This window comes from Apostichopus japonicus, chromosome 21, assembly GCF_037975245.1.
Source record: "Apostichopus japonicus isolate 1M-3 chromosome 21, ASM3797524v1, whole genome shotgun sequence".
NCBI lineage: Eukaryota > Metazoa > Echinodermata > Holothuroidea > Aspidochirotida > Stichopodidae > Apostichopus > Apostichopus japonicus.
The window spans coordinates 11,929,759-11,949,855 of NC_092581.1; the positions used below are offsets into that span (position 1 = coordinate 11,929,759).

Here is a 20,097-nt window from a genome sequence, read left to right on the forward strand (position 1 = left end):
TTTCTGCTGACCATTTTCATATAAACTTTCATTGTAACAGTTTTTTTTAAAAACAAGAACACATTATTTTACAGACTTATATAAAAGAAAAGTCATTAACTTTACAGAAGGAAGATGATTCAATTTTTAATCATCTTTTTACTACTGATGATCATAATAAACCAAAAGAAATATACTCTACTCAAATGAAACTAAACACATGTCTCAAGTTAACAAGTTGACTTGTGAATGTAACAAGAAGAGAAACTGACTATCAATAAAACTGGCCATTCTTGGTTCTTTAAAAAGACATTACATAAACCCACAGAATGCAGAATGATAGGGGGAATTAAAGGGGCATGGGGTGGGGAGGGGGATGGTATTTACTTATTCAATTCTTAGTTATCAATTTGCACAAAATGTTGCTTGTATTTGAAAGTCTAAAATTCAAGCTTTTCAAGCTTTTATTGATCAAAGTCATTCAATCTGATCATAAATCTAATGTTTAATCAACTTGCATATTTTTAAGTTAAGTTGGTTAAAGATTACCAATCCTTTCATCCAGTTTTGTAGCTGTTGGTTATTTCGATCCCTACAACAGTCAATCAAATTAATCAATTAATTGATCAATTGATTCATAAGCTTCAAGGTTCCATATTGACTTCAACAGGCTGATACATTCCTTATTTATCATTTCTTCTAAGATAGTTGGTTTAATCAATGGGTACTAGATATCAATCATGTTATCCACATCACACAATGGATCAATCAATTGATTTATAGGCTTCAAGGTTCAATATCGACTTCAAATAGATAGTTGTTTTAGGCGATGTCTAGCTGACAATTACGTTTCCTCATATCAATCAACTGATCATTCTAGGCACATGTTAAAGGGTACCGTGAAACCTTGAGCTTGCCACTCTTACTACGTTAATGGTACAGTAGACCCATCTGGTCCGTCCTTTTGATATTTCTCAAGTCTTCTCTAGAGGGCAATTGTTTACAGTTGGGTCAATTAGTAGGGTCACTAATCAATCAATCCATTAGCCAACTTCCTCATCTTCATCATCCTTTGAATTTTCATGCAATAAAACATAATCTCTGCTGCTATAAGCAAACTTGAGTACGTCTTTCTCTTTGAGTTCGTAATACCTCTTGGCTTCAATTTGTTGGTTATTCAAGAAGGTACCGTTGGCAGACTCGAGGTCGAGGATGTACGGACGTACTCTCCTACCTGTCGTGCCGTCGTCCCTGGTAAACTCCGCCAGTCTGTACTGAAGGATTGCGTGTTGTTTCGAACAGGACGGATGATCTACGGGAATGTCGGCTATCTTCCTGTCCCTACCTAATAAATAGGCGCTCTGCCGGTGAACGTGAAGACATGGCATCTCCTTGTCTCCTTTGAAGATGTAAAACCGCCACTTCCGTTTCGGTTTTCTGGCCTCTGGGGGTTCATTGTACTTGATCACGACCCCTCTGTAAGTGTTAGTGTCCTCGGTTAGGGCACCAGAGGTTTCAAAGTTTGGTTTCTCTCTCTCTTTTGGTGCTTCAGCTTCATCGTTTTCCTCTTGCGACGCCGAGGCGTTATTCGAACTCTGGAATGGATTTTCGGGCTGATGCCTTCTGTTTTCCTGTCGCCTCCGGTCGTGGAATTCTCTCTCCTGTTTAATATTCATGCTGACCTCCTCCTTGACCCTGACATTTTCATTTCGGCTCTCACGTGGTGACTCGCCTCTCTCGTATCCCCTGTCTCTCTCTTCTTGTTTTATTCTCGGTTTCACATCTCTGTCGCCTCTTTCTTCTCTCCTCCTTCCGTGAGGAGATCTGCTTCTTCTCTCTCTCTTCACCTTCTCCGTTCTTTCCCTCTGATTGTCATATTTTTCTCGTCGTTCATGCTTGTGAGGTCTTTCCTTCCTATCTCTCCTGTTGTCTCGTTCCTGCAACAAAACAAGACAGAACCGGGTATATTTATGTTTTACAGCTGACAAGACAGTTTAACAAAATACTCGACTTAAAATTCCACTTATGGCAAAAAATGTTCAGTTCCTTGGTACATGCCTTGGTACTGCACAAACTCCACATAGTACTACTTGTGTGCCTCCTGTACCACATTACACTGCATAGGTAGAATGGAAGAAAGGTTTGTTAAAATTCTTCCATTTTAGATTGAAGACCATTTCTGAAGTATTAAAAAAAGAAGGGTTGTCAATCTATTATGTTAGTTCCAATTAATTTGCACTATTCCACTTTGGCGACCTCTCGACTCTGGTGCATGCAAATAAAATAAAAAGCAAAATACTAAGGTTTCTGTGAAGGGAACTGTTATTCATCTTTTCATCTGTGCAGCAATTTGGGCAGCTTACAGTATTTAGCCTTTTGCAATCAGGGTTGGCCGGTTTTTACCGGGCGGTTTTTACCGCCCCGGTAAAAACAAGTTTTTTACCGGTTTTTACCGGGAGGTTTTTCCCACCTATAAGTGGGAAAAACTGGGAAAAACCGGGAAAAACCTCAAATTATATAGAATTCCTAAAAACTCATGTGGAACTTGTGGAGGAGCATAGAATCTACAAGTAAATGGCATCTTATGGTAGGGGGTTGGGTTACATCCAAAGAACAGCTATGATCTATAACTTGTAAGTTTACCGATTAGACTACAGTATTATAAATAATTCAAATAAATAATATATTGGATGCTCAAATCAACCAACTTTATTTTCCTATCGAGATGCATAATTCCATTATCTAGAGAATGGACTCGTATCAAACTGTTGGTGCCTCCTATAGGGCTATGGTTCGTCATATTATACATGCCACATTAGTCTGCTCAGATCCAAATGATGATTCACATCCAAGAACGATCACTTCATGTCTGCGATAAATTGTACTCTGTTCACACTTCGCACTAGGCACTGTACTATGCTTATATTGCTAATAGGCACTGTACTAAGTGACTGTTGTGACATCAACTAATTTGAGAATAAGTAACAATTGGAACAGTTACTTGTGTTGTTGATACTCCTACCTCTTCAGTTAGCCTATACACAGGAAGTGCCCAGTATCACCTCACCTGTCCACCTCAAAGTGTGTAATCACTCATGCATGAATTTGTATAATAATTGGACCATGTTTGCATCAAGGTAAACAGTTTGGTTGTGTGAATGGCTCCATAGGGCCATTGTGCGTTTAATACTTTAATTGGGCCCATGTGCCTTACAAAGTTTCAAAGCAGTTTCTATTGAGCCCCCTGGATTGAAGTTCACCTCAATAGACTGTTGCCTACTGTATTAATGGAATGAACTGTCTGAGCACATAATATTATATTATTATATGGTTCCTTGTCCCTTTGAGGCTTTGGATGCCATGGTTCGCCACTTCGTTCTATCCTCCGCTGTTCATGCCACATAATAGGCCTGAAGAATTTAGGAGGGGTGAATGTCCCAGTGTAGACCTATAATGGTTTGGGCAATAGGCAATGCATACTGCTAAAGAGATCGTGACAGAATAACTATACATGTGCAATACGAAAAATACTCTTTTTTCCACAAAAAGTAGAATAAGAACGTGATAAAATAGCTCAAAATGAAGCTAAGAAACTCCCATAGTCAATAAAATATGCCTGTCATGAAACAATATCGTGCCTACTGATGACCCTGCATTTTACGGACAATTAATACTAGTTTTCGAGACGGAGGCGGTTTTTACCGGTATTTACCAGTTTTTCCCGGTTTTTACCTGGTTTTTACCGCTTAGTGGGAAAAACAGGTTTTTCCAGGGAAAATGCCAACCCTGTTTGCAATGCTGTACAAAGTTTTCCCTGAATCCCATCATATTTTAGGAGTGTGTGACCATTGACAACATTGCTTCAATTTTATTTTTTTTCAAACTGTTTACATACGTACAGAGGAAGAACATTTTTCTTTAATTTTTCCTTCATAAAGAGAAAAACAAAACATGTTCAACTTTTTACAAATTTATGTATTTCAGGAAGGAATTATCAAGATCCCCACAAATTTAAGTGTTTCTTGAGCTGGAGAAAGTTTTACTTGAAATTTAAAATTCACTGCATTCAAAGCTTTATTTCTATACAGTGTACCATGTTTTTTTTGTTGAGAAATTACCCTGAAAGAGATTTGAGGCTTAAATTATTAAATTAAAGGAACTATTAGGTTAGTTCCTGTGATGCAATACAAACATCATACTACAACAGATATAAGACCTTTCCAGCGTTCATTAATGTACATGAATGTTAAAATAACAGTTAAAGAGTTAGTCAGAAAATATTAAGTTTACAATAAACTCACAGTAAGTTAGTTCAATGCTTAAGGAACGGACATCAACTAACTGTAGCTGTTAAGGAGCATTTCAGAGATCTACAGTATTATATTTAAGCTGATTATCTTAAAACCCAAAGAAAATACAGTATATACCTATGTAGAAACAATACTATTACTTTTATGTTTTCTTGGCCTATGACATATGAGGACAAAATTCTGCCAAAATGTATCCTTTGACAGTACTTTGATATTATATCTTTGACAGTTGGAGCCTGTAATACACTTAGTTTTGAAGTCAGTATGGCTCTCAGTATGTTATTTATTGACAATTCAAATCCACAACAATAGGAAACCCTCAAATAAGGGTCAATTATTATGGCGATGTCCTTGGCGACTGCCTTGTGGCCTACCAGCGATTTTTATAGTAGAAATCACATTTGCATTATGTTAATAAACATGTATGGATATTCTTTCTCATTTGGTGTTGGTCACATTTAAAAATTTCTTGGTTGTTGCCGTTTAAACCTGGCTATGGACAAACCACTGTAATTTGGATGCACATCATAAATGGCTGATAGCACTGTAAATTGATGAACATTCAAAGTGACGGAATGTTTCATAATATAAGCAAAACCATATTATGTACCTGCAAACGATACCCCTGATCTACATCAGAAACATAACACTCCATCCAAACATTGCCATGGTTTACCATGTATTCTTAAAATACATTTGCTACACATGTATACAATCATGATTGAGCTTCAAATCAAACTAATCGCTTTTATTTATGTGAGTCCTTTTTACAAAAACACTGTTGTTCTCCAAGTGGTAAGCAACACTCATTACACTGTTGTAATGGGCAGGACTACTGTCTTGGCATCACACACTGACTGTGGCATGAGAGCTCTTCAAGGCCATTTCAGTGTTCTCATAAATTGGAAATTCCTGACAAGCCAAAACTTGGTCAAAATTTCAACCGTATATTTTTAACAATTTGTCAACAGAGGTTTGGAAATTTGGGGATATTGTTGAAAAGATTCAAACTGCAAATCAACACAACAGCTAAAACTAAAACAAAGAAAATACAGTACCACTCATGATGTTTAATTGATTTGAACTTCTGCATTCCATACGGAGTGATTTGACCAAGATTTGAGAACTGTTATCAGCAGCCCACTTGTTTTTTTGTCAGATGGATATGTTGGCTATAGCCTGGTCCTTAGTACAATCTCAGAAATTCCGCAAAAGCAATTGATACTTTTTACAACTAGGACCCTGTGGAACACAAACCTTTACTGCAGTCTAACAATATTGATATTTGTATCTAGCTAAATGATTAATTGACTACCAAAGTAGTGTTTGGCTTGGCAAATCTTTCTTGTTATTTGACTTAAGGTCAACATAAAAGTCATATCATTTGTGACTAATGTAGGCCACAGTGTTGTAATGAATGTACGGTACCTGTTCAGCGAAATTTAGCAGTGTACTGACATCTGTGAGAACAATATCTAACTCAACAGCCTATCTTAAGTTACATTTAAAAAGAAAAAAAATAATCAAGTACGTTACATACGAATTTCCTACCATTCTTTCATCTTGTTTCCTATCACTTTTTCCCATCTGGATTGAATATAAAGTATTTTAAATCTTCGGTGAATAATTTGTTCGTCTGTTTCAAACTTTGAATCGATGTTGTGCTGAAGTAGTGTACAATGTGCGAATTCCGTGTATCGGACTTTACTGTATTGTATTGTATATAGTAGGCCTAGGCCTACTGTGTGTCGTGCTTACAGTTACACTAGTTACAGTTCGACATGTATTATCGATCACTCGTCATTATGTAAAAATTGCTTCTGGCTAATGTTATTGTTGTGCTGATATAAATGTAGCAAGAAGTTGTTCTCCCTTACACATAGCAATTGGTGGTGCAATATTAAATTAGAGTGTAAGGTAATACTTGGAATAAATTCTATATGTACAGGGATGTATGTTTGAAACTTTGATTTAAAGAACAGTTCATGGGAGCTATTTTTGTTGTTGCAAATGCAGCCTTAGCCTAAGTTAGGCATAGGCTAGCTTAGGTAAAGTTATAGACTTAGCCTTTAGGCCAATATTTCATGGACACATACAGGAAAGGTTAGTACTATAGTAGTACAGACCCATTAATAATGTGCTTCAATACAAATGTACCAGATGAAGATACTTTACTGCAGCGAGAGGCTAGGTACAGTTATTGCAGAATTTGTTGTGTTAATGTTATCATAAATATTCAGTTTATATTGCAAGGGATGGGTGATGGGAGGGATTGGAGAGTGGTTGTGAAGATAATATGTTTTGCAAGGATTTCAAGTTCTTTGATTCAGCTTTTCAGAGAAATACAACAGTTGAAAACAATCAGTTTGCTTTTGAAACATTCAAATCTAACCATGTATATCCCTTTAAACATTCTACATGTAGCCACAACCCTTCGGAACAGTCTTGAGATGTCGACTACGGATCCATGTGTAGTCGTTGTTGGTGAGGCAAGTGAAACAGATTCAGAAGATGAAGAAATTGAGCATCCCCCACATGTAAGACCTCAACTAGCTTCAAGTTCTGACAAGGGTGGAGTAGTGGTCCAAGGTGAAGCCTCTGAAACTGACAGCGATGATGAGCCCGTACAGGTTAAATCCAGACAACAAAGTCCCGAAAGCTTATTAATTCATGCAGATTTTCCACCTCTTAAAGGTAAATATAGCCTATACATTCAAATAACACATACTGAAATACTGTTATAGGCCCTAGATGGCTTCATAGATATACTGTACTCCTGTACTGTATAGGCTTTTATGTGAGTGTGCATGTTCATTATTTGGAAATATTGTTTGATGTCTCAGCTGTAGAAGGGAAATCTTTGAATATCTCTATTTTTGCCACCAGAATATATTGCTAGAATATATTCTTATAATAAGCTAGTCTTACAGTGCATCTTTGTGATGTTTTGCTATATTTGGTTGTTCTGAATTTAATTATGTGTTGTGAGCATGCATGCATCTACAGAATATTTTCAGTGCAAAATTGATCTCTGGTGTAGTCACACAGACTCTGTCGTTCCTCTGTACAACGAAAAAATGTAATGAAAGGAAAATGTTATTCCAAGATAGTCTTGAAGTCAATGCATCTACTGTACCTGTATGTGAAAAGTTCTAATTACAGAAAAGTACTGTTACAAAAGTACGTTTATGACTTTCGAGTCCCAAGTTAGCACTGATTTGCATAATATAATATCAATTGTTCTAATATTGAATAATCTCTGTTTCGTTTTGCTTCCAAATGTCAGTTGAGGCTCTTCCTTCGCCCAGAGATGCGTCTTCTTCTTCTCCAGACACAACCAGTCTCAGTAGTCTCAGCCTGAATATTAGGGAAGGGTTAGGAGCTCCTAAATATGATACCCTAATCCATCATAATCTAAGAGACAAGAATGCATCACTACTCATCAATATTTATGATTCTGTGGGCGGAGCTTTAACTGAGGTATCGAGAACAGTTTATTCAGCTAATCAGCAGATGCACAGATCACAGATTGTGATCCAGGTTAGTCATTATCAAGTATTTTTACGGTACTTGTAGTAGCATATTATTTCATTGTTAAAAAATTACTTTCCCTTATACATTTAATACTTGGCTTTTAAATTCACCTTAGTGTGTACAAAAATCCTATTATTGCTGTGAAGGGCAAATTCATTTGAGGTCAAAATCTGAAAACCTTGTAAACACTCAAACTCTCAAAACACTCAAACAAAGTAAAACATGAATGAATCATGTGATAGTTTGATAAGTACTTTGAAGTGAAGGATGGTCACCACTTAAAAAGTGTGGGTGCAGTGTTACTGTTCAATGTACACATATAGAAAACGTGGAAAGGAATCAAGAAGCTATTTGGCTTTCTGGGTAAAGAGATATTTTTACATCTTTCTTCCGTCAAATTTCTCTGCAGGATGTCTGTCAGCTGATCAAGAACTTTTGTAAGGACTTGGATCTTGTCACGCAGAAGTTGGACGTTATTAATACAACTCAATACATTCCTACCATCAATATCCCTTCAGCAAGTAACCTAGACATGGAGTCCACAATACATGGACCATAACCTTGGTAACATGGAGGAAAACTATTACATGGGTGTAATATCAACATGACTTCCTTTAATACTTCTTGCTTTCATTTAGAAAGACATAAATAATGCAATATATATAAAATCCCCAGACTTTTGTCATGATGTGCAGCAACTCTCAAAAGTTTAACCTGAATGGAAGAAAGAGGAGGCATTCATGCTCTCTCGATGAAGCAATGGATCTGCTTTTGATGAACTGGGATGCCCAGTGAACTGTTCTGGTAGTATGACATTATCTGTATGTAATAAGATGGGATAAACAAAACTGAGGAACTATGGAAGGTCTACTAATGAAGGGAATAAATTTCCAAGTTTGTGTTCAAAGTTTGAGTGACAATTTCGAAAGCTCTGGCTTTCGAATACTATGTTTCCTGTGTAATCATAAAACTGCTATATATTCTTGAGACTTTTATAACAATTAGAGTATTTGGCGTAGCATTTTGCGATGGGATACCGGATAAATAAGTCACTGTTCTGGTTTAAATCGAGGGTGATCACGAAAATTTATCCGACGGGCCACAATTTTTACCTAATTCGTGGGCCACAACTCTTAGTCTTAAAGATGTACCTACTCCTGTGAAATGAGAATATTGCATCATGTGGGCCAACAAAAAGATTCAGAATGTTCCAAACGGTTCTGCAAGCTGCACTTTGAAGGTTTTGAAGAGAAAAACAAGTATTTACTAGTGCTTGTGTGATTTAAAAGGACGTGATTTGTTACAATAATAGTTCTGTTTTATATTTTCAAGTGTAATTAATTCATCTGATGCAGAAAAGTATATTTTATATATATAAATTTAAGATAAATAAATAAATATCAAAAAATTAGAAAGAGATGAATCTTTTTTCTTTTTTTTTCCATTTTTTACAATCTTTTTGTTTCTTTGCTCACAAAAGACTGAATAATGCAAGGATTTTTTTTTTTTTTTTGTGCATGTAAATTAACAGTGATATGCCAAAGTGTTGGGGGATTTCAACTTTGAATACAAAATCATTACTCACTAAATTAACACTTCATACAATTTACTTTTGTTTTGCAATAACTGGTTGGTTTGGTCAAAGTTATTAACCAAATTCAATAAGCTGCTTAAGAAAGTTCATTAGTTACAGCTGCTAAAAAATTCTCCTGAAGGTGGTAACCAAAAGAAAAAGTGTTTCCATAGAAAGTAAATTGTTTCTTTAGAGAATAAATTTTTCATGAAAGAAAAGTGCATAACCAGTGTGGGATGTAAACTGCTTGCTAAATTCTAACACAACTGACCCTTAGCATATGAACAACAAACTTCAAGAATATCAACTTTCTCTGACGGTTTATAAACTTTCTTCCAAAGTTTCTATTCATTTTTTCTGAAAGATTTACAGGCTTATGATTTCAATGGATTTTCCTATAACTTCATTTTTCATTTATTTACTATTTTCCTTGGAGGGAAGAGGAGGGGGGGGGGGTAAATTCAATTTCTGGAATACATAATACATTCTTGGTAGACAAAAAGAAACATTTAATTAGAATGATACTTGATGGATCAAATCATGCATTCATTCTGAACAGTTTTGTTTGAAACACAACAATATTGACTGACGTGATGAAAATACCACCGTTAGGTAAATAAACCAAAAAGAAATTCACCCAAAACTCTGTGATCGATAATCCAATACAGATAGATGGAAGACAAAGAAGGCGTGCCAGAGATCATAATCTGCCATAAAAATAGCTCAAATGTTGCAATTTGCTTCCATAATCCAATAAAAACTGTTACAACATGACCATAATGTGGTAAAACTTGGACCATCTCCAGATTTTGCGAACAGGACAAATTATCTAAATTAGGTATAAATAGCTGCTGTGCCTTGCTTGATCGATATTTTTATGACTATATTTCCTAATTATTGAATATATTATATGTTGTTCCTTGAGAATATGATGAAACATCTTCTAAGGACTCTGGAACGAAAAAAAGTCCTTCCATCATTATGTAAACAAAACAGTGACCCTGCATATCTATTCACTCATCAAATGTTACTTAAATAGTGATATTAATACATGATTGAATGTTCTACAAATGCTTCTAATGTCAAAACATAATTTACTAACATACCAGCCAATCAAACCCTGAATTAAAAAGGCCAATATGAGATACACCATCACAAAATGAGAACAGTTAAGTACTTTGTACATGGAATATCAGTTTGAGTTCAAAGTAATACTTCAGACATGTTATTCTACTTTGACAAATGCATTCCCCTTTTCCCACATAACATCAAAAAATGTGACATTTTCTAACTAAAATGCTTCCTTTTGTTGACAAATATTTAAATATTAAAATTTGCTCTACAGAATATAAACAGAATCCATTTTGTTGGAAAGTTTTGAGGTTCTCCCCCCCCCCCCCCCCTCCACCAAAAGAAGCAGGAAATCAAAGTGACATGTACTCCTACACCTCCTTTCCTCTACCTCTTTGCTGCCTTGGAATAAATTTCAATGATGTTAACTGAATATAAATGAACTAATTTGAGTGCTGAAATTTTACAAATTTCTGCCAAAATATATATATAACTGACCTTTATAATTGACTTTTTATACCTAACTATAAGTAAGCCATCAGGTCATTTTCAATAGTCTTTAAAAACAAAACTAACAAGTGAAAAATTGGTGTGAAAATTACATAGAATGAAAGAAAGGCAAGTTTTTTGTGAGCACTGAACATAAAAAAATATTGGCTTTTTAAAGTGGAAATTTCTATCAAATTCTCTTTGACAAGAGAATGATTTAAAGGTCTTGTTACCCTGCAGATGGGTGATTTTACAAATGCTAGATGAGTGATTTTAAGAAGTGGTAAATTGACAAAGGAACAGTATTTTCCGCTCAGTTGCCATGACGATGATGATTCTATTCCCTCTGATGTTGCCAGACCATACTCATAAAAATTCAGCAAACTTCAGACATTCATATCCTTGGAATAACAACAAGAGGTAAGAATGCAGATTTGTCCAATAGTGCAAAACTTTTTTATCACTTTTACATCCCTTAGATACTCTGCTGCTATCTTGTGTTTCTTTTAAGCTGGTACTACTACAGTTCGTGGTTTATTCAAGTTTACTTTGTAAACGTTAAGTTTCTGAAACTTAATTACCGTTGCGGTGTACTACGGTTGGCGTATTGTGTTATTTATCCTCCTTTGGAATATCTGGATGCTAGTTCTTCTTTCCTTCGTTTGAATGGATTTCTTGTCTTGTCTTGAGATTTTCTCTGCATTTTGCGTCGACTCGAGTTGTTGGACTTGACCTTCCTTACTTCTCCTGGCAAATTGTCAGTTGAAACAGGCTCTCCTAGAAAAATGGACAATGACGAAACTGATCAGCACAAAAGACACTTTCATGTCATGGCCGAAGCACAGTTATTACCCCTCCAGTAGTAACATTTTGATACAACTGTCGAGTCGTGAACCACCGCACACCGATGACTGCCAGTCGGGAAACACTTCATATGTAGGCTTCCCCAAGCAAAGTACTAACATAGAAATTAGCCAGCAAAACTAACCCACCCAGGTGGGACAATTCTTTACAATTTTTACAAGTTCATTTAAAGTACTGCCATATCACTCTTCAAAGCCCTTTTTGTTACAGTATTATAAGCTGTATGAATATCCTGTTTGGAATTGGGCATACTGTCACAAGAAGAGCTTTGAAGCTTAACATAAAAGGTACCATATAGGGGTGGTTCAAGCAATTCCCTCACTGCCCACCCTGAACTTACCTATCTTCAGTTGGAATGTTTTGTCTCCTACTTCAACTTCCAATTCTTCCCCTGTCAGTGCTCTCGATGTTATATTTATCATCAACGTCGAGTTCGTCAATCTGAAATCCAGTTCGTTACCTAGATATGTGACGCCTGTGATATTAAATTCTGTGGATGTCGAAGGAAGAGTGAACCCAAAGCTAAGGGCGTCTAACTTGATTCTAAATCCAGTGTATCCGTAAACGATTGACTGAAGAAACCCTCCCATTCCTGTGATGAAGTTGACGGCGCCGTACCCTGTCGCCTCCTCTGTCCACACCTGCACAAGAAAAAAACAAACAAAAACTGTGTCATGCATTACAAGGGATCATCTCTATGAACTAAAAACAAAATTTGAAGTGGTCCTCACCAAGGGCTGACTCACATACAACCTATGAATTCCATCCAAGTTTCATTTAGTTAGTTCTTGTGTTAACAATATCTTCAGACTCTAGTGATTAAAGATGACATCAAACCTTTACAACACACAGTAGGGTTTTCAGATGCATCCACTAATACCAACTATACAATTTAATTAACATGCCCTCTTTTTAGTTACCATGGTAACAAGTGATGGCATCTCACACATACACATACACACGCACACCCACAAGCACATGCCATCATCATCTTTTGCCTTCTGTAAGGACTAAAGCAAAAGGTCTCACAGAGGAGAAAAAAGCTTCGAGAGTAGCAGTAAAACGCCGGAACAAAGCACTCGAGTCACCGATATTTGACTTGCGAGCACAATTGAAGGCAATATTTGATGTCACTTGCCTTGAAAGGTTGTTGCAAGTTCAATAAACTCTTTTTTAGATTCTCCTTTGCCTTGGTGAAGTTTCCTTCTTCCAGCCAACCAATCACGTACATACTCCAGGTCATTGCTGGTCCGTTGACGTCTGTGACGTGGTAACCATCGATTGTATCGTACAGCTCTAAATTGTTTCGACGAGTCGTCTCGGAAATGTTCACCATCAGAGGGTATCCCAACAGGATGGCATCTGCCTGTTTGATTCTAGTTCCTATGGAAACAGATAATAAATTGGGCTGATCACATCATTTGGAGATTACGTAATGATCAACGAAATCGTACTAGCTTGAATGCTACACAGATTTTCTGTGATCTATTTAACTTCAAACATTCGAAATTGCTGCCGGGATTGGCAAATTGCTACAGTACATATCTGGTCTGCTAACATAGCATCAACAGTTGACACTGCTGATAGTAGAAATTTGCCCTACATGCTAACAGGTCATATTTAGTATAAAATCTGCAAATGTTTTAGTCCACAAGATTGCCGGAAGTTTTCCAAAAACTATTTTCTTTGCGGTTCTACCCTTTCAAATTATTCCCTGAAATTTAAAAGGCACATCTTTGTGAGGTGAGGAAGAGAAAGGCAGTAAAACTAATTTCGACCACCGGTGAGGTTGAGGAAGAAGGGGAACCTAAGAAGGAATATGAAAATGAAGAAAAACAAGGGTGAAAAGAGCTTGAATATCAGGAGCATGAATATCAGGAACAAGAAGAGGAGTACGGAGGGAGGAGTGGATCGGGAGGGGGGACAGGAATAGGAGGATGTGGAGAGTACAAAGAAAAGTGAAGAGAAGGACTTGGTAGAGAAGGAGTATGAGAAAGAGGGCTTTGGAAGAGAAGGTAGCAAAATGAAGCGGAAGAGAAAAGGGGGGAAGGCTACGGGAGGAAGATGTGAAGTAGGTTGCAGAATAGGATGCTAGAGAGTGGGAAATAGCAGGATAGAAAGCATTAGAGCAGGATTGAAAGCATAATAGCAGGATAGAAAGCATAAGAGCAGGATGGCAAGTATAAGAGTAGGATAGCAAGCATAAGAGCAGGATAGCAAGCATACTGTAAGAGCAGGATACCAAGCATAAGAGCAGGATAACAAGCATAAGAGCAGGATAGCAAGCATAATAGCAGGATAGAAAGCATAATCGCAGTATAGAAAGCATAATAGCTGGATAGAATAGAAAGCATAAGAGCAGGATAGCAAGCATAAGAGTAGGATAGCAAGCATAAGAGCAGGATACCAAGCATAAGAGCAGGATAACAAGCATAAGAGCAGGATAGCAAGCATAATAGCAGGATAGAAAGCATAATCGCAGTATAGAAAGCATAATAGCTGGATAGAATAGAAAGCATAAGAGCAGGATAGCAAGCATAAGAGCAGGATAGCAAGCATAAGAGCAGGATACCAAGCATAAGAGCAGGATATCAAGCATAAGAGCAGGATAACAAGCATAAGAGCAGGATAGCAAGCATAATAGCAGGAAAGAAAGCATAAGAGCAGTATAGAAAGCATAATAGCAGGATAGAAAGCATAATAGCAGGATAGAAAGCATAATATCAGTATAGAAAGCATAATAGCAGGATAGAAAGCATAAGAGCATGATAGAAAGCATAATAGCAGGATAGAAAGCATAATAGCCGGATAGAAAGCATAATAGCCGGATAGAAAGCATAATAGCAGGATAGAAAGCATAAAAGCAGGATAGAAAGCATAAGAGCAGGATAGAAAGCATAATAGCAGGATAGAAAGCATAAGAGCAGGATAGAAAGCATAAGAGCAGGAATTCATTTAAATTCTGGCAGGAATTCATTTAAATTCTGAAATTGCATATTAAATGCTGTGAGGTTAATAAAAACACACACACATACAAGAATGATATGTAGCTGTGCTTCCTGAAGGTTCTTGAGAGACTTGAATTAATAACGTTACCAACCTAATTGATAGCCATCAAACTCTGGGTGGTAGTTCCTTTTTGGATCAAAGGGGATGACAAGTTTGTCAGCAATTTCCTGCCATTTTGGTGATGCCACTGTTCCTAGTTTCCGAGCTGCCAGTGAGGGCAGTCTTAAACTGATCTTGGCAATACTGTTTGTGTAAACAGAATTTGTGACATTCTGATGATATTCGTCTGGTCCCATGACATCTAAAAAAGACAAATATATATATCAAGTTTTGACAGAAAATTAGATTAAGAAGCATTACACACTTTTCTCAACGATGGATATCTTATATATATAGCTAATAAAATAAAATATTGTAAGTTTGTCTGGTAAAACCCATAAAGGCAGAACTTCCCTTCAAAAGTACTGTAAGTTTATTGAAACATTTATTCTTAGCTGAGTTGTGAAAGAATATTTCTTTACCTTTGATTGAATATGTATCACTCTTTGAATCATACACAGCTTTGCTGGCCCAGAATTTAGCAAGCCCTTCAATCAATTGAAGACCTCCTTGATGATTCAAGAAGTCTAGGTCGTTAGTCAACTGTATATACTGCTGAGTCGCAAACGCTATGTCGCCGTTGATATGTAGCTCATTCGAACTGTAGGGCGGTATAGGACAAACTTCAAAACCTATAAAAAAAAACAGAAAATGACCATGCTTATTGGTAGCCATTCTTCTCAAGGTGCAACTCACAATACAAACATACCAAATATGAAAGAATACAAATGCATACTTGTCAAAATATGGGCATTTTAAGATTTTTAGATCAGGCCCTATCCACTCATTAATATGTATGACAATAGGTCACATCTACATCCCATTGACCTATCAGAGCACCATATATGACATGAATCCAACAAAAGTTCCTGAGATATCTGTGTTAACAAGCTAAGGGTACAAACACACATACACACACACGCACACATGCCATCATGACGGCACAGGTTCCTGATGCTATTAGCATCAGAACAGAAAAGAAATACAAATTTAACAGATTCAGAAATAAACAAATCAAATTGCAAAATTGTGTCGTCGACAGTTTACAAGTAATCTTAACTTGGTTTCAAACCACCAGACATGACATCTAGTGTCCATAAACCTGTACAGTAGGTTGTAGGGAATCACCATTAAGAGTTATGGCCTGGTTCTAAGCCCCAAGGAGGCTGGAAATTCTTCACTGTGTTGATTGTTTTCCAATTTACTGCCATTCAAATAAATACCTATACCTAGGCTATAACCTTAACACCATCCAAATTAAAAAACAAATTTTCCTACAAGGAATTTGTAAATTAAATCCAAAATACATTGTCTGTTTGTTTCTTCTTTCTTATTCTTTCTGTTTTGGTTTAAATTATCCATCGGCCAAATTTGTTCCTCTAAGTTTATAACCAGTAATTCACTGTTTGAGATTGTTTTCCAATTTATTATCATTTCAAACTATATGTATACCTACAACCTTAACACCACCCAAATTAAAAAGCAAATTTTCCTCAAAGTAATTTTTAAATAAAATCCAAAATAGATAATTTGTTACTTCTTTCCTTTCTTTGTCAAATAAATAATCCATCGGCCAAATTTTTTCCTCATTTCTAACCAGTCAACGCTCGGTTGGACTTACCAGAGTATGCCATTTCCCAAGGAAACTTGATGCCATCGTAACCGTTGCTCTTGGCCATAGCCGCTGCGGCATCCAGATGTATAGTCCGGGACTCCAACATTCTTCGAGCTAATTCCGGGTGGAATATCAAAATGGATGGGTACATCCATGTCTCTTGGTCCCAAAAGACATGACCTTTATATGAATTACCGGTCATATCACCGCTGGCTAGACTAGCCGGACTTAAACCGTAGAACGTGAAATCATGGTCCGGCTTCGATGCGATTCTCAACGGGGGCAGAGAACTCAATATATAGTACATGCTCCCGTAAATGGCTTTGGCGAGCTGCAAATCTTGATCTAAGTCCACTCGACCCTGGCTCCATTTGTGAAGCCATAAATCTCTATGTGTTGAAAACAGGGTCCCAGAGGAAACAGACTTTTGTCCCCTGTCATAAAAGGATGCTGACTCAGTGGAAGAATTGGAGACAGAAGTCATAAATGTCCAAGTGTGAGACGTTTCTGGTGCCGATAGGGTTACATTCTGTGGTACGAGAGTCCAGTACATGTGGACAGGAAGGGTACCACTGGTCTCTGTCTCTGATACAGTAGTATTGCCAAACATGTACCTGTATGTAAACATGAAATATTTAATACTTGCAAAGGGTAAAACAAAATAATTTGTGAGAGAGAGAGGGTGGGATCCATTGAGGAGCAAATGCAACTACAAGAATTACTCTTACTGCTAAGCTACTGTACTAGCTAAGACTGTATTTCTTTTATTGTTTTATATTTTGTAAAATATCGCATGCAATTTGATATGTTTAAATTCTTTATTTCTAAGAATGAAGGGAGAGCGGGGAGGGGGGGTTAGAGATGAAATTTTATATTTCTCTTTCATTCTATTTGTCTTTGGTTTTCATTTTTGACAAGTTTAGGACTGTACCTGGATGAAACATTGACTCTGGCTTCAGAATAATTCCAACAGAAAAGGAGGACTAAAAAAACTTATAGATTGCTATGTATGCAAGGGCGGCGGAAGCACTTTTAATCTGGGGGGGCACCGACATCAAAGGGCACTTTGCAGAAATTCGATTGGACTGATGCAGCCTTATATTTAGTACCCTTTATAACTCTTATTGTATTATCCTATTTGCGTATACACATCACTCCATCAAGCCCCCCCCCCCCTTCAAGGAAAATATGCATATAGCACTGCAATATCCAATTAACAAATTGGGAAACAAGGAACAAGTTTTCTTTTGAGACAAAATGAGGTGAAATCATGCTAATTGCTAATGTAGGAATCTTCCGAATTAGAGTTTATTTCTTGTTAATATCTTAACAAATTTTTTCCATTCGAAATAGCTTTGAGTTTGACTGACAGAAATTCATTAAAAGTCAGGGGCGTAGCCAGGATTTGCAAAGTTGTATGCACGACTATCTGAGCAGAGCGCCACCATTGGTTGGCGCGGAGTGCACAAGAAAATTTTTGGTTTTACAAACCCCTCAGATGGCCGGAAACGGCCCTTCCCGAGTGTTCATTCTGTTACCTGGCCTCTAATTGCTAACTTGAGACACCTCAATTTTTATGTAGAAAAAGGGCACATTTTTAACCTGAGGAAAAGTGGGGGGCACGTGCCCCCTGTGCCCCCCCGGTTCCGCCGCCCTTGTATGTATGGTATCTCCAATTATGAAAGTGATAGAAACACTAATGCATACTTATCTAGGAGACAAACAAGACATAATCCATGTGTACTTAAAAATTACATTGTCGACTTAGCAATTTTAAGTAGTTTTCTACAACTAGTTTTTGACAATCAACTAAAAGTGAAGCGATCTCATCAAACTTTTTACCCAACTCCAGGCCGAGTTGAATTGGCTGTCTTGAAGTTAATGTCTTCACTGGTAGGACCAGTATTGTTAGTGAGTACCAACGTAACATCCTCCTTCGTAGCACCAGGGTTACGGACCACACTGATATCATTCACTAACAATCTGCTCAAATACTCGTGGGCATAGATTCTTTGTGTGACATTAAATTCCGTCGTTTCTGCGAATCTGATGAAAACACCTGCAGAAGAAAGTCAAAAGAAATGATCAAGAAGATGAGAAACATGCTTTAATATACTCCTTGTCTGATTTTGTGGTATTCTAAGTCAAATCCATACATGTACATACATGTGCTACATTACATTATCGGGATTAAACCATTGAAAATGATACTTTGGAAATTATTTAAAACTCACCTTGCTCGACATCTAAGGTAAAGCTTTGTGATTTTATTGACATGTTACTAGGTAAATGGAAAGAAATTGCTGCCATGGATGGAATCCTTGCCCGATGACTCCCTCCATAGCGACCGTTGTAAAGTCCATTCATATGAACTCTGTTGCTATAGACGACGGTTGCTACGAATCCATTGCCAATGGTAGGTTGACAACAATATTGATCAGGAAACCTTGAAGTGGAAAATAAAATTGGTTGCAACAAGGTGTTGTTGTGAAAATTTTGGAAATGTCTGTGATAGATATTTAATGACTTAAAGGGTGTGAAAACTCGCACAAAAAGAAACGTCTAATGCCGGTTATCTGACCTACTTTCGAATGAGGTGTAACAGAATTGTTAGACACCACCATCGATCCCAGAAAATACACACACAGCTTGCTACTGTACCTTCGGTAATTAGACACTAGTGTATAGTCAGTGCATACAGCGGTGGTCAATACCCACAGCACAGTATATAAACGATGCAGCATTGGACATCGCAGGTCCAGCTTAAGATAACAAGGTATCAAGTTTCATTACTGTCTGCATTTTGTAGCGACACGAACAAAATGTCACTTGCAAGCAACAGAAAGTTACCTTTGGAATGAAATAAAACTTAATAAGCCAACTCACTTTTCAGTTTGGAAGGAAGTTGGTTTGCTTGATATATCTGTGTACTTCTCATTGCAGAGGCAGGGTTTTTCAAAGGTACTGACCTTTAGTTTTCGAACATGTTCACTTATCTTGCCCTTAGTATCAGAACTAAAGAGATAACTGTCCAGTTGGCGTACAAACAGTAGCAAACAAAGGCCAAATGCAAAAAATACGGCGAACAGTAGCCTCCTCGAACGAATCCACATTTTCATTGAGGTAAGATACTTTTGTTAAGATTGAAATTGTTGAGGTGCCCGTCCTTTTCGGCTTCAGTGCATTGCGTATCCTAAGAACTACTGTACTATCGCTTTAAAAAACTGATTATAGTAACTACGGTATAGTAGTAAGGAATAAGACTAAGAGAGTACTGCTTGTAGGCAGACTAGAATGAGACCAGGAAGTCACCAAATTCTCTCAATTCAATATCAATATTATGGATCTAGGCATTAAGAATCATAAAAGCGCTACTCAAAGAGTTGTTGAAACATTCAGTAAACTCTCTGTTGCAGACGTTTCCAGTATTACTGACAGTTAGTTAGTTCGACCGGCCAGGACTCTTGTTGTAGACTCTCGTTGTACACAGTAATCTTGTGACAGCTATCAGCGGGACCAACAAATAGTATTATATTTACGAATTATAATTTTAC

At 37.1% G+C, this 20,097-nt stretch overlaps 3 protein-coding genes across 6 annotated transcripts; 1 reads left to right on the forward strand and 2 right to left on the reverse strand.

Moving 5' to 3' along the window:
• On the reverse strand, window positions 1-6,006 carry LOC139963011 (smad nuclear-interacting protein 1-like). The gene is made up of 2 exons (XM_071963463.1): window positions 5,841-6,006; window positions 1-1,916 (listed from the first exon to the last, which is right to left on the reverse strand). The coding sequence occupies exons 1-2, from the start codon at window positions 5,874-5,876 to the stop codon at window positions 1,023-1,025; spliced, it is 930 nt and encodes a 309-aa protein (XP_071819564.1). The 5' UTR covers window positions 5,877-6,006; the 3' UTR covers window positions 1-1,022.
• Window positions 5,543-9,174, forward strand: LOC139963012 (uncharacterized). Of its 4 annotated transcripts, none has more exons than XM_071963468.1 (4): window positions 5,543-5,816; window positions 6,714-6,983; window positions 7,576-7,829; window positions 8,233-9,173. In XM_071963468.1, exons 2-4 carry the CDS (start codon window positions 6,740-6,742, stop codon window positions 8,380-8,382), a joined length of 648 nt encoding a protein of 215 aa, XP_071819569.1. In that variant the 5' UTR covers window positions 5,543-5,816; window positions 6,714-6,739; the 3' UTR covers window positions 8,383-9,173. The 4 variants fall into 4 exon arrangements, with proteins under 4 accessions (XP_071819569.1, XP_071819567.1, XP_071819568.1 ...); XM_071963466.1 differs by lacking the exon at window positions 5,543-5,816 and adding an exon at window positions 6,055-6,206 and having other exon boundaries at window positions 8,233-9,171; XM_071963467.1 differs by lacking the exon at window positions 5,543-5,816 and adding an exon at window positions 6,062-6,201 and having other exon boundaries at window positions 8,233-9,172.
• A 186-nt stretch (window positions 9,175-9,360) lies between these two features.
• On the reverse strand, window positions 9,361-20,021 carry LOC139963007 (protein-glucosylgalactosylhydroxylysine glucosidase-like). The gene is made up of 9 exons (XM_071963457.1): window positions 19,430-20,021; window positions 18,778-18,989; window positions 18,386-18,602; window positions 16,550-17,157; window positions 15,351-15,560; window positions 14,921-15,130; window positions 12,959-13,203; window positions 12,161-12,461; window positions 9,361-11,733 (listed from the first exon to the last, which is right to left on the reverse strand). Exons 1-9 carry the CDS (start codon window positions 19,660-19,662, stop codon window positions 11,573-11,575), a joined length of 2,397 nt encoding a protein of 798 aa, XP_071819558.1. The 5' UTR covers window positions 19,663-20,021; the 3' UTR covers window positions 9,361-11,572.
• Between the last annotated feature and the right edge of the window lie 76 nt (window positions 20,022-20,097).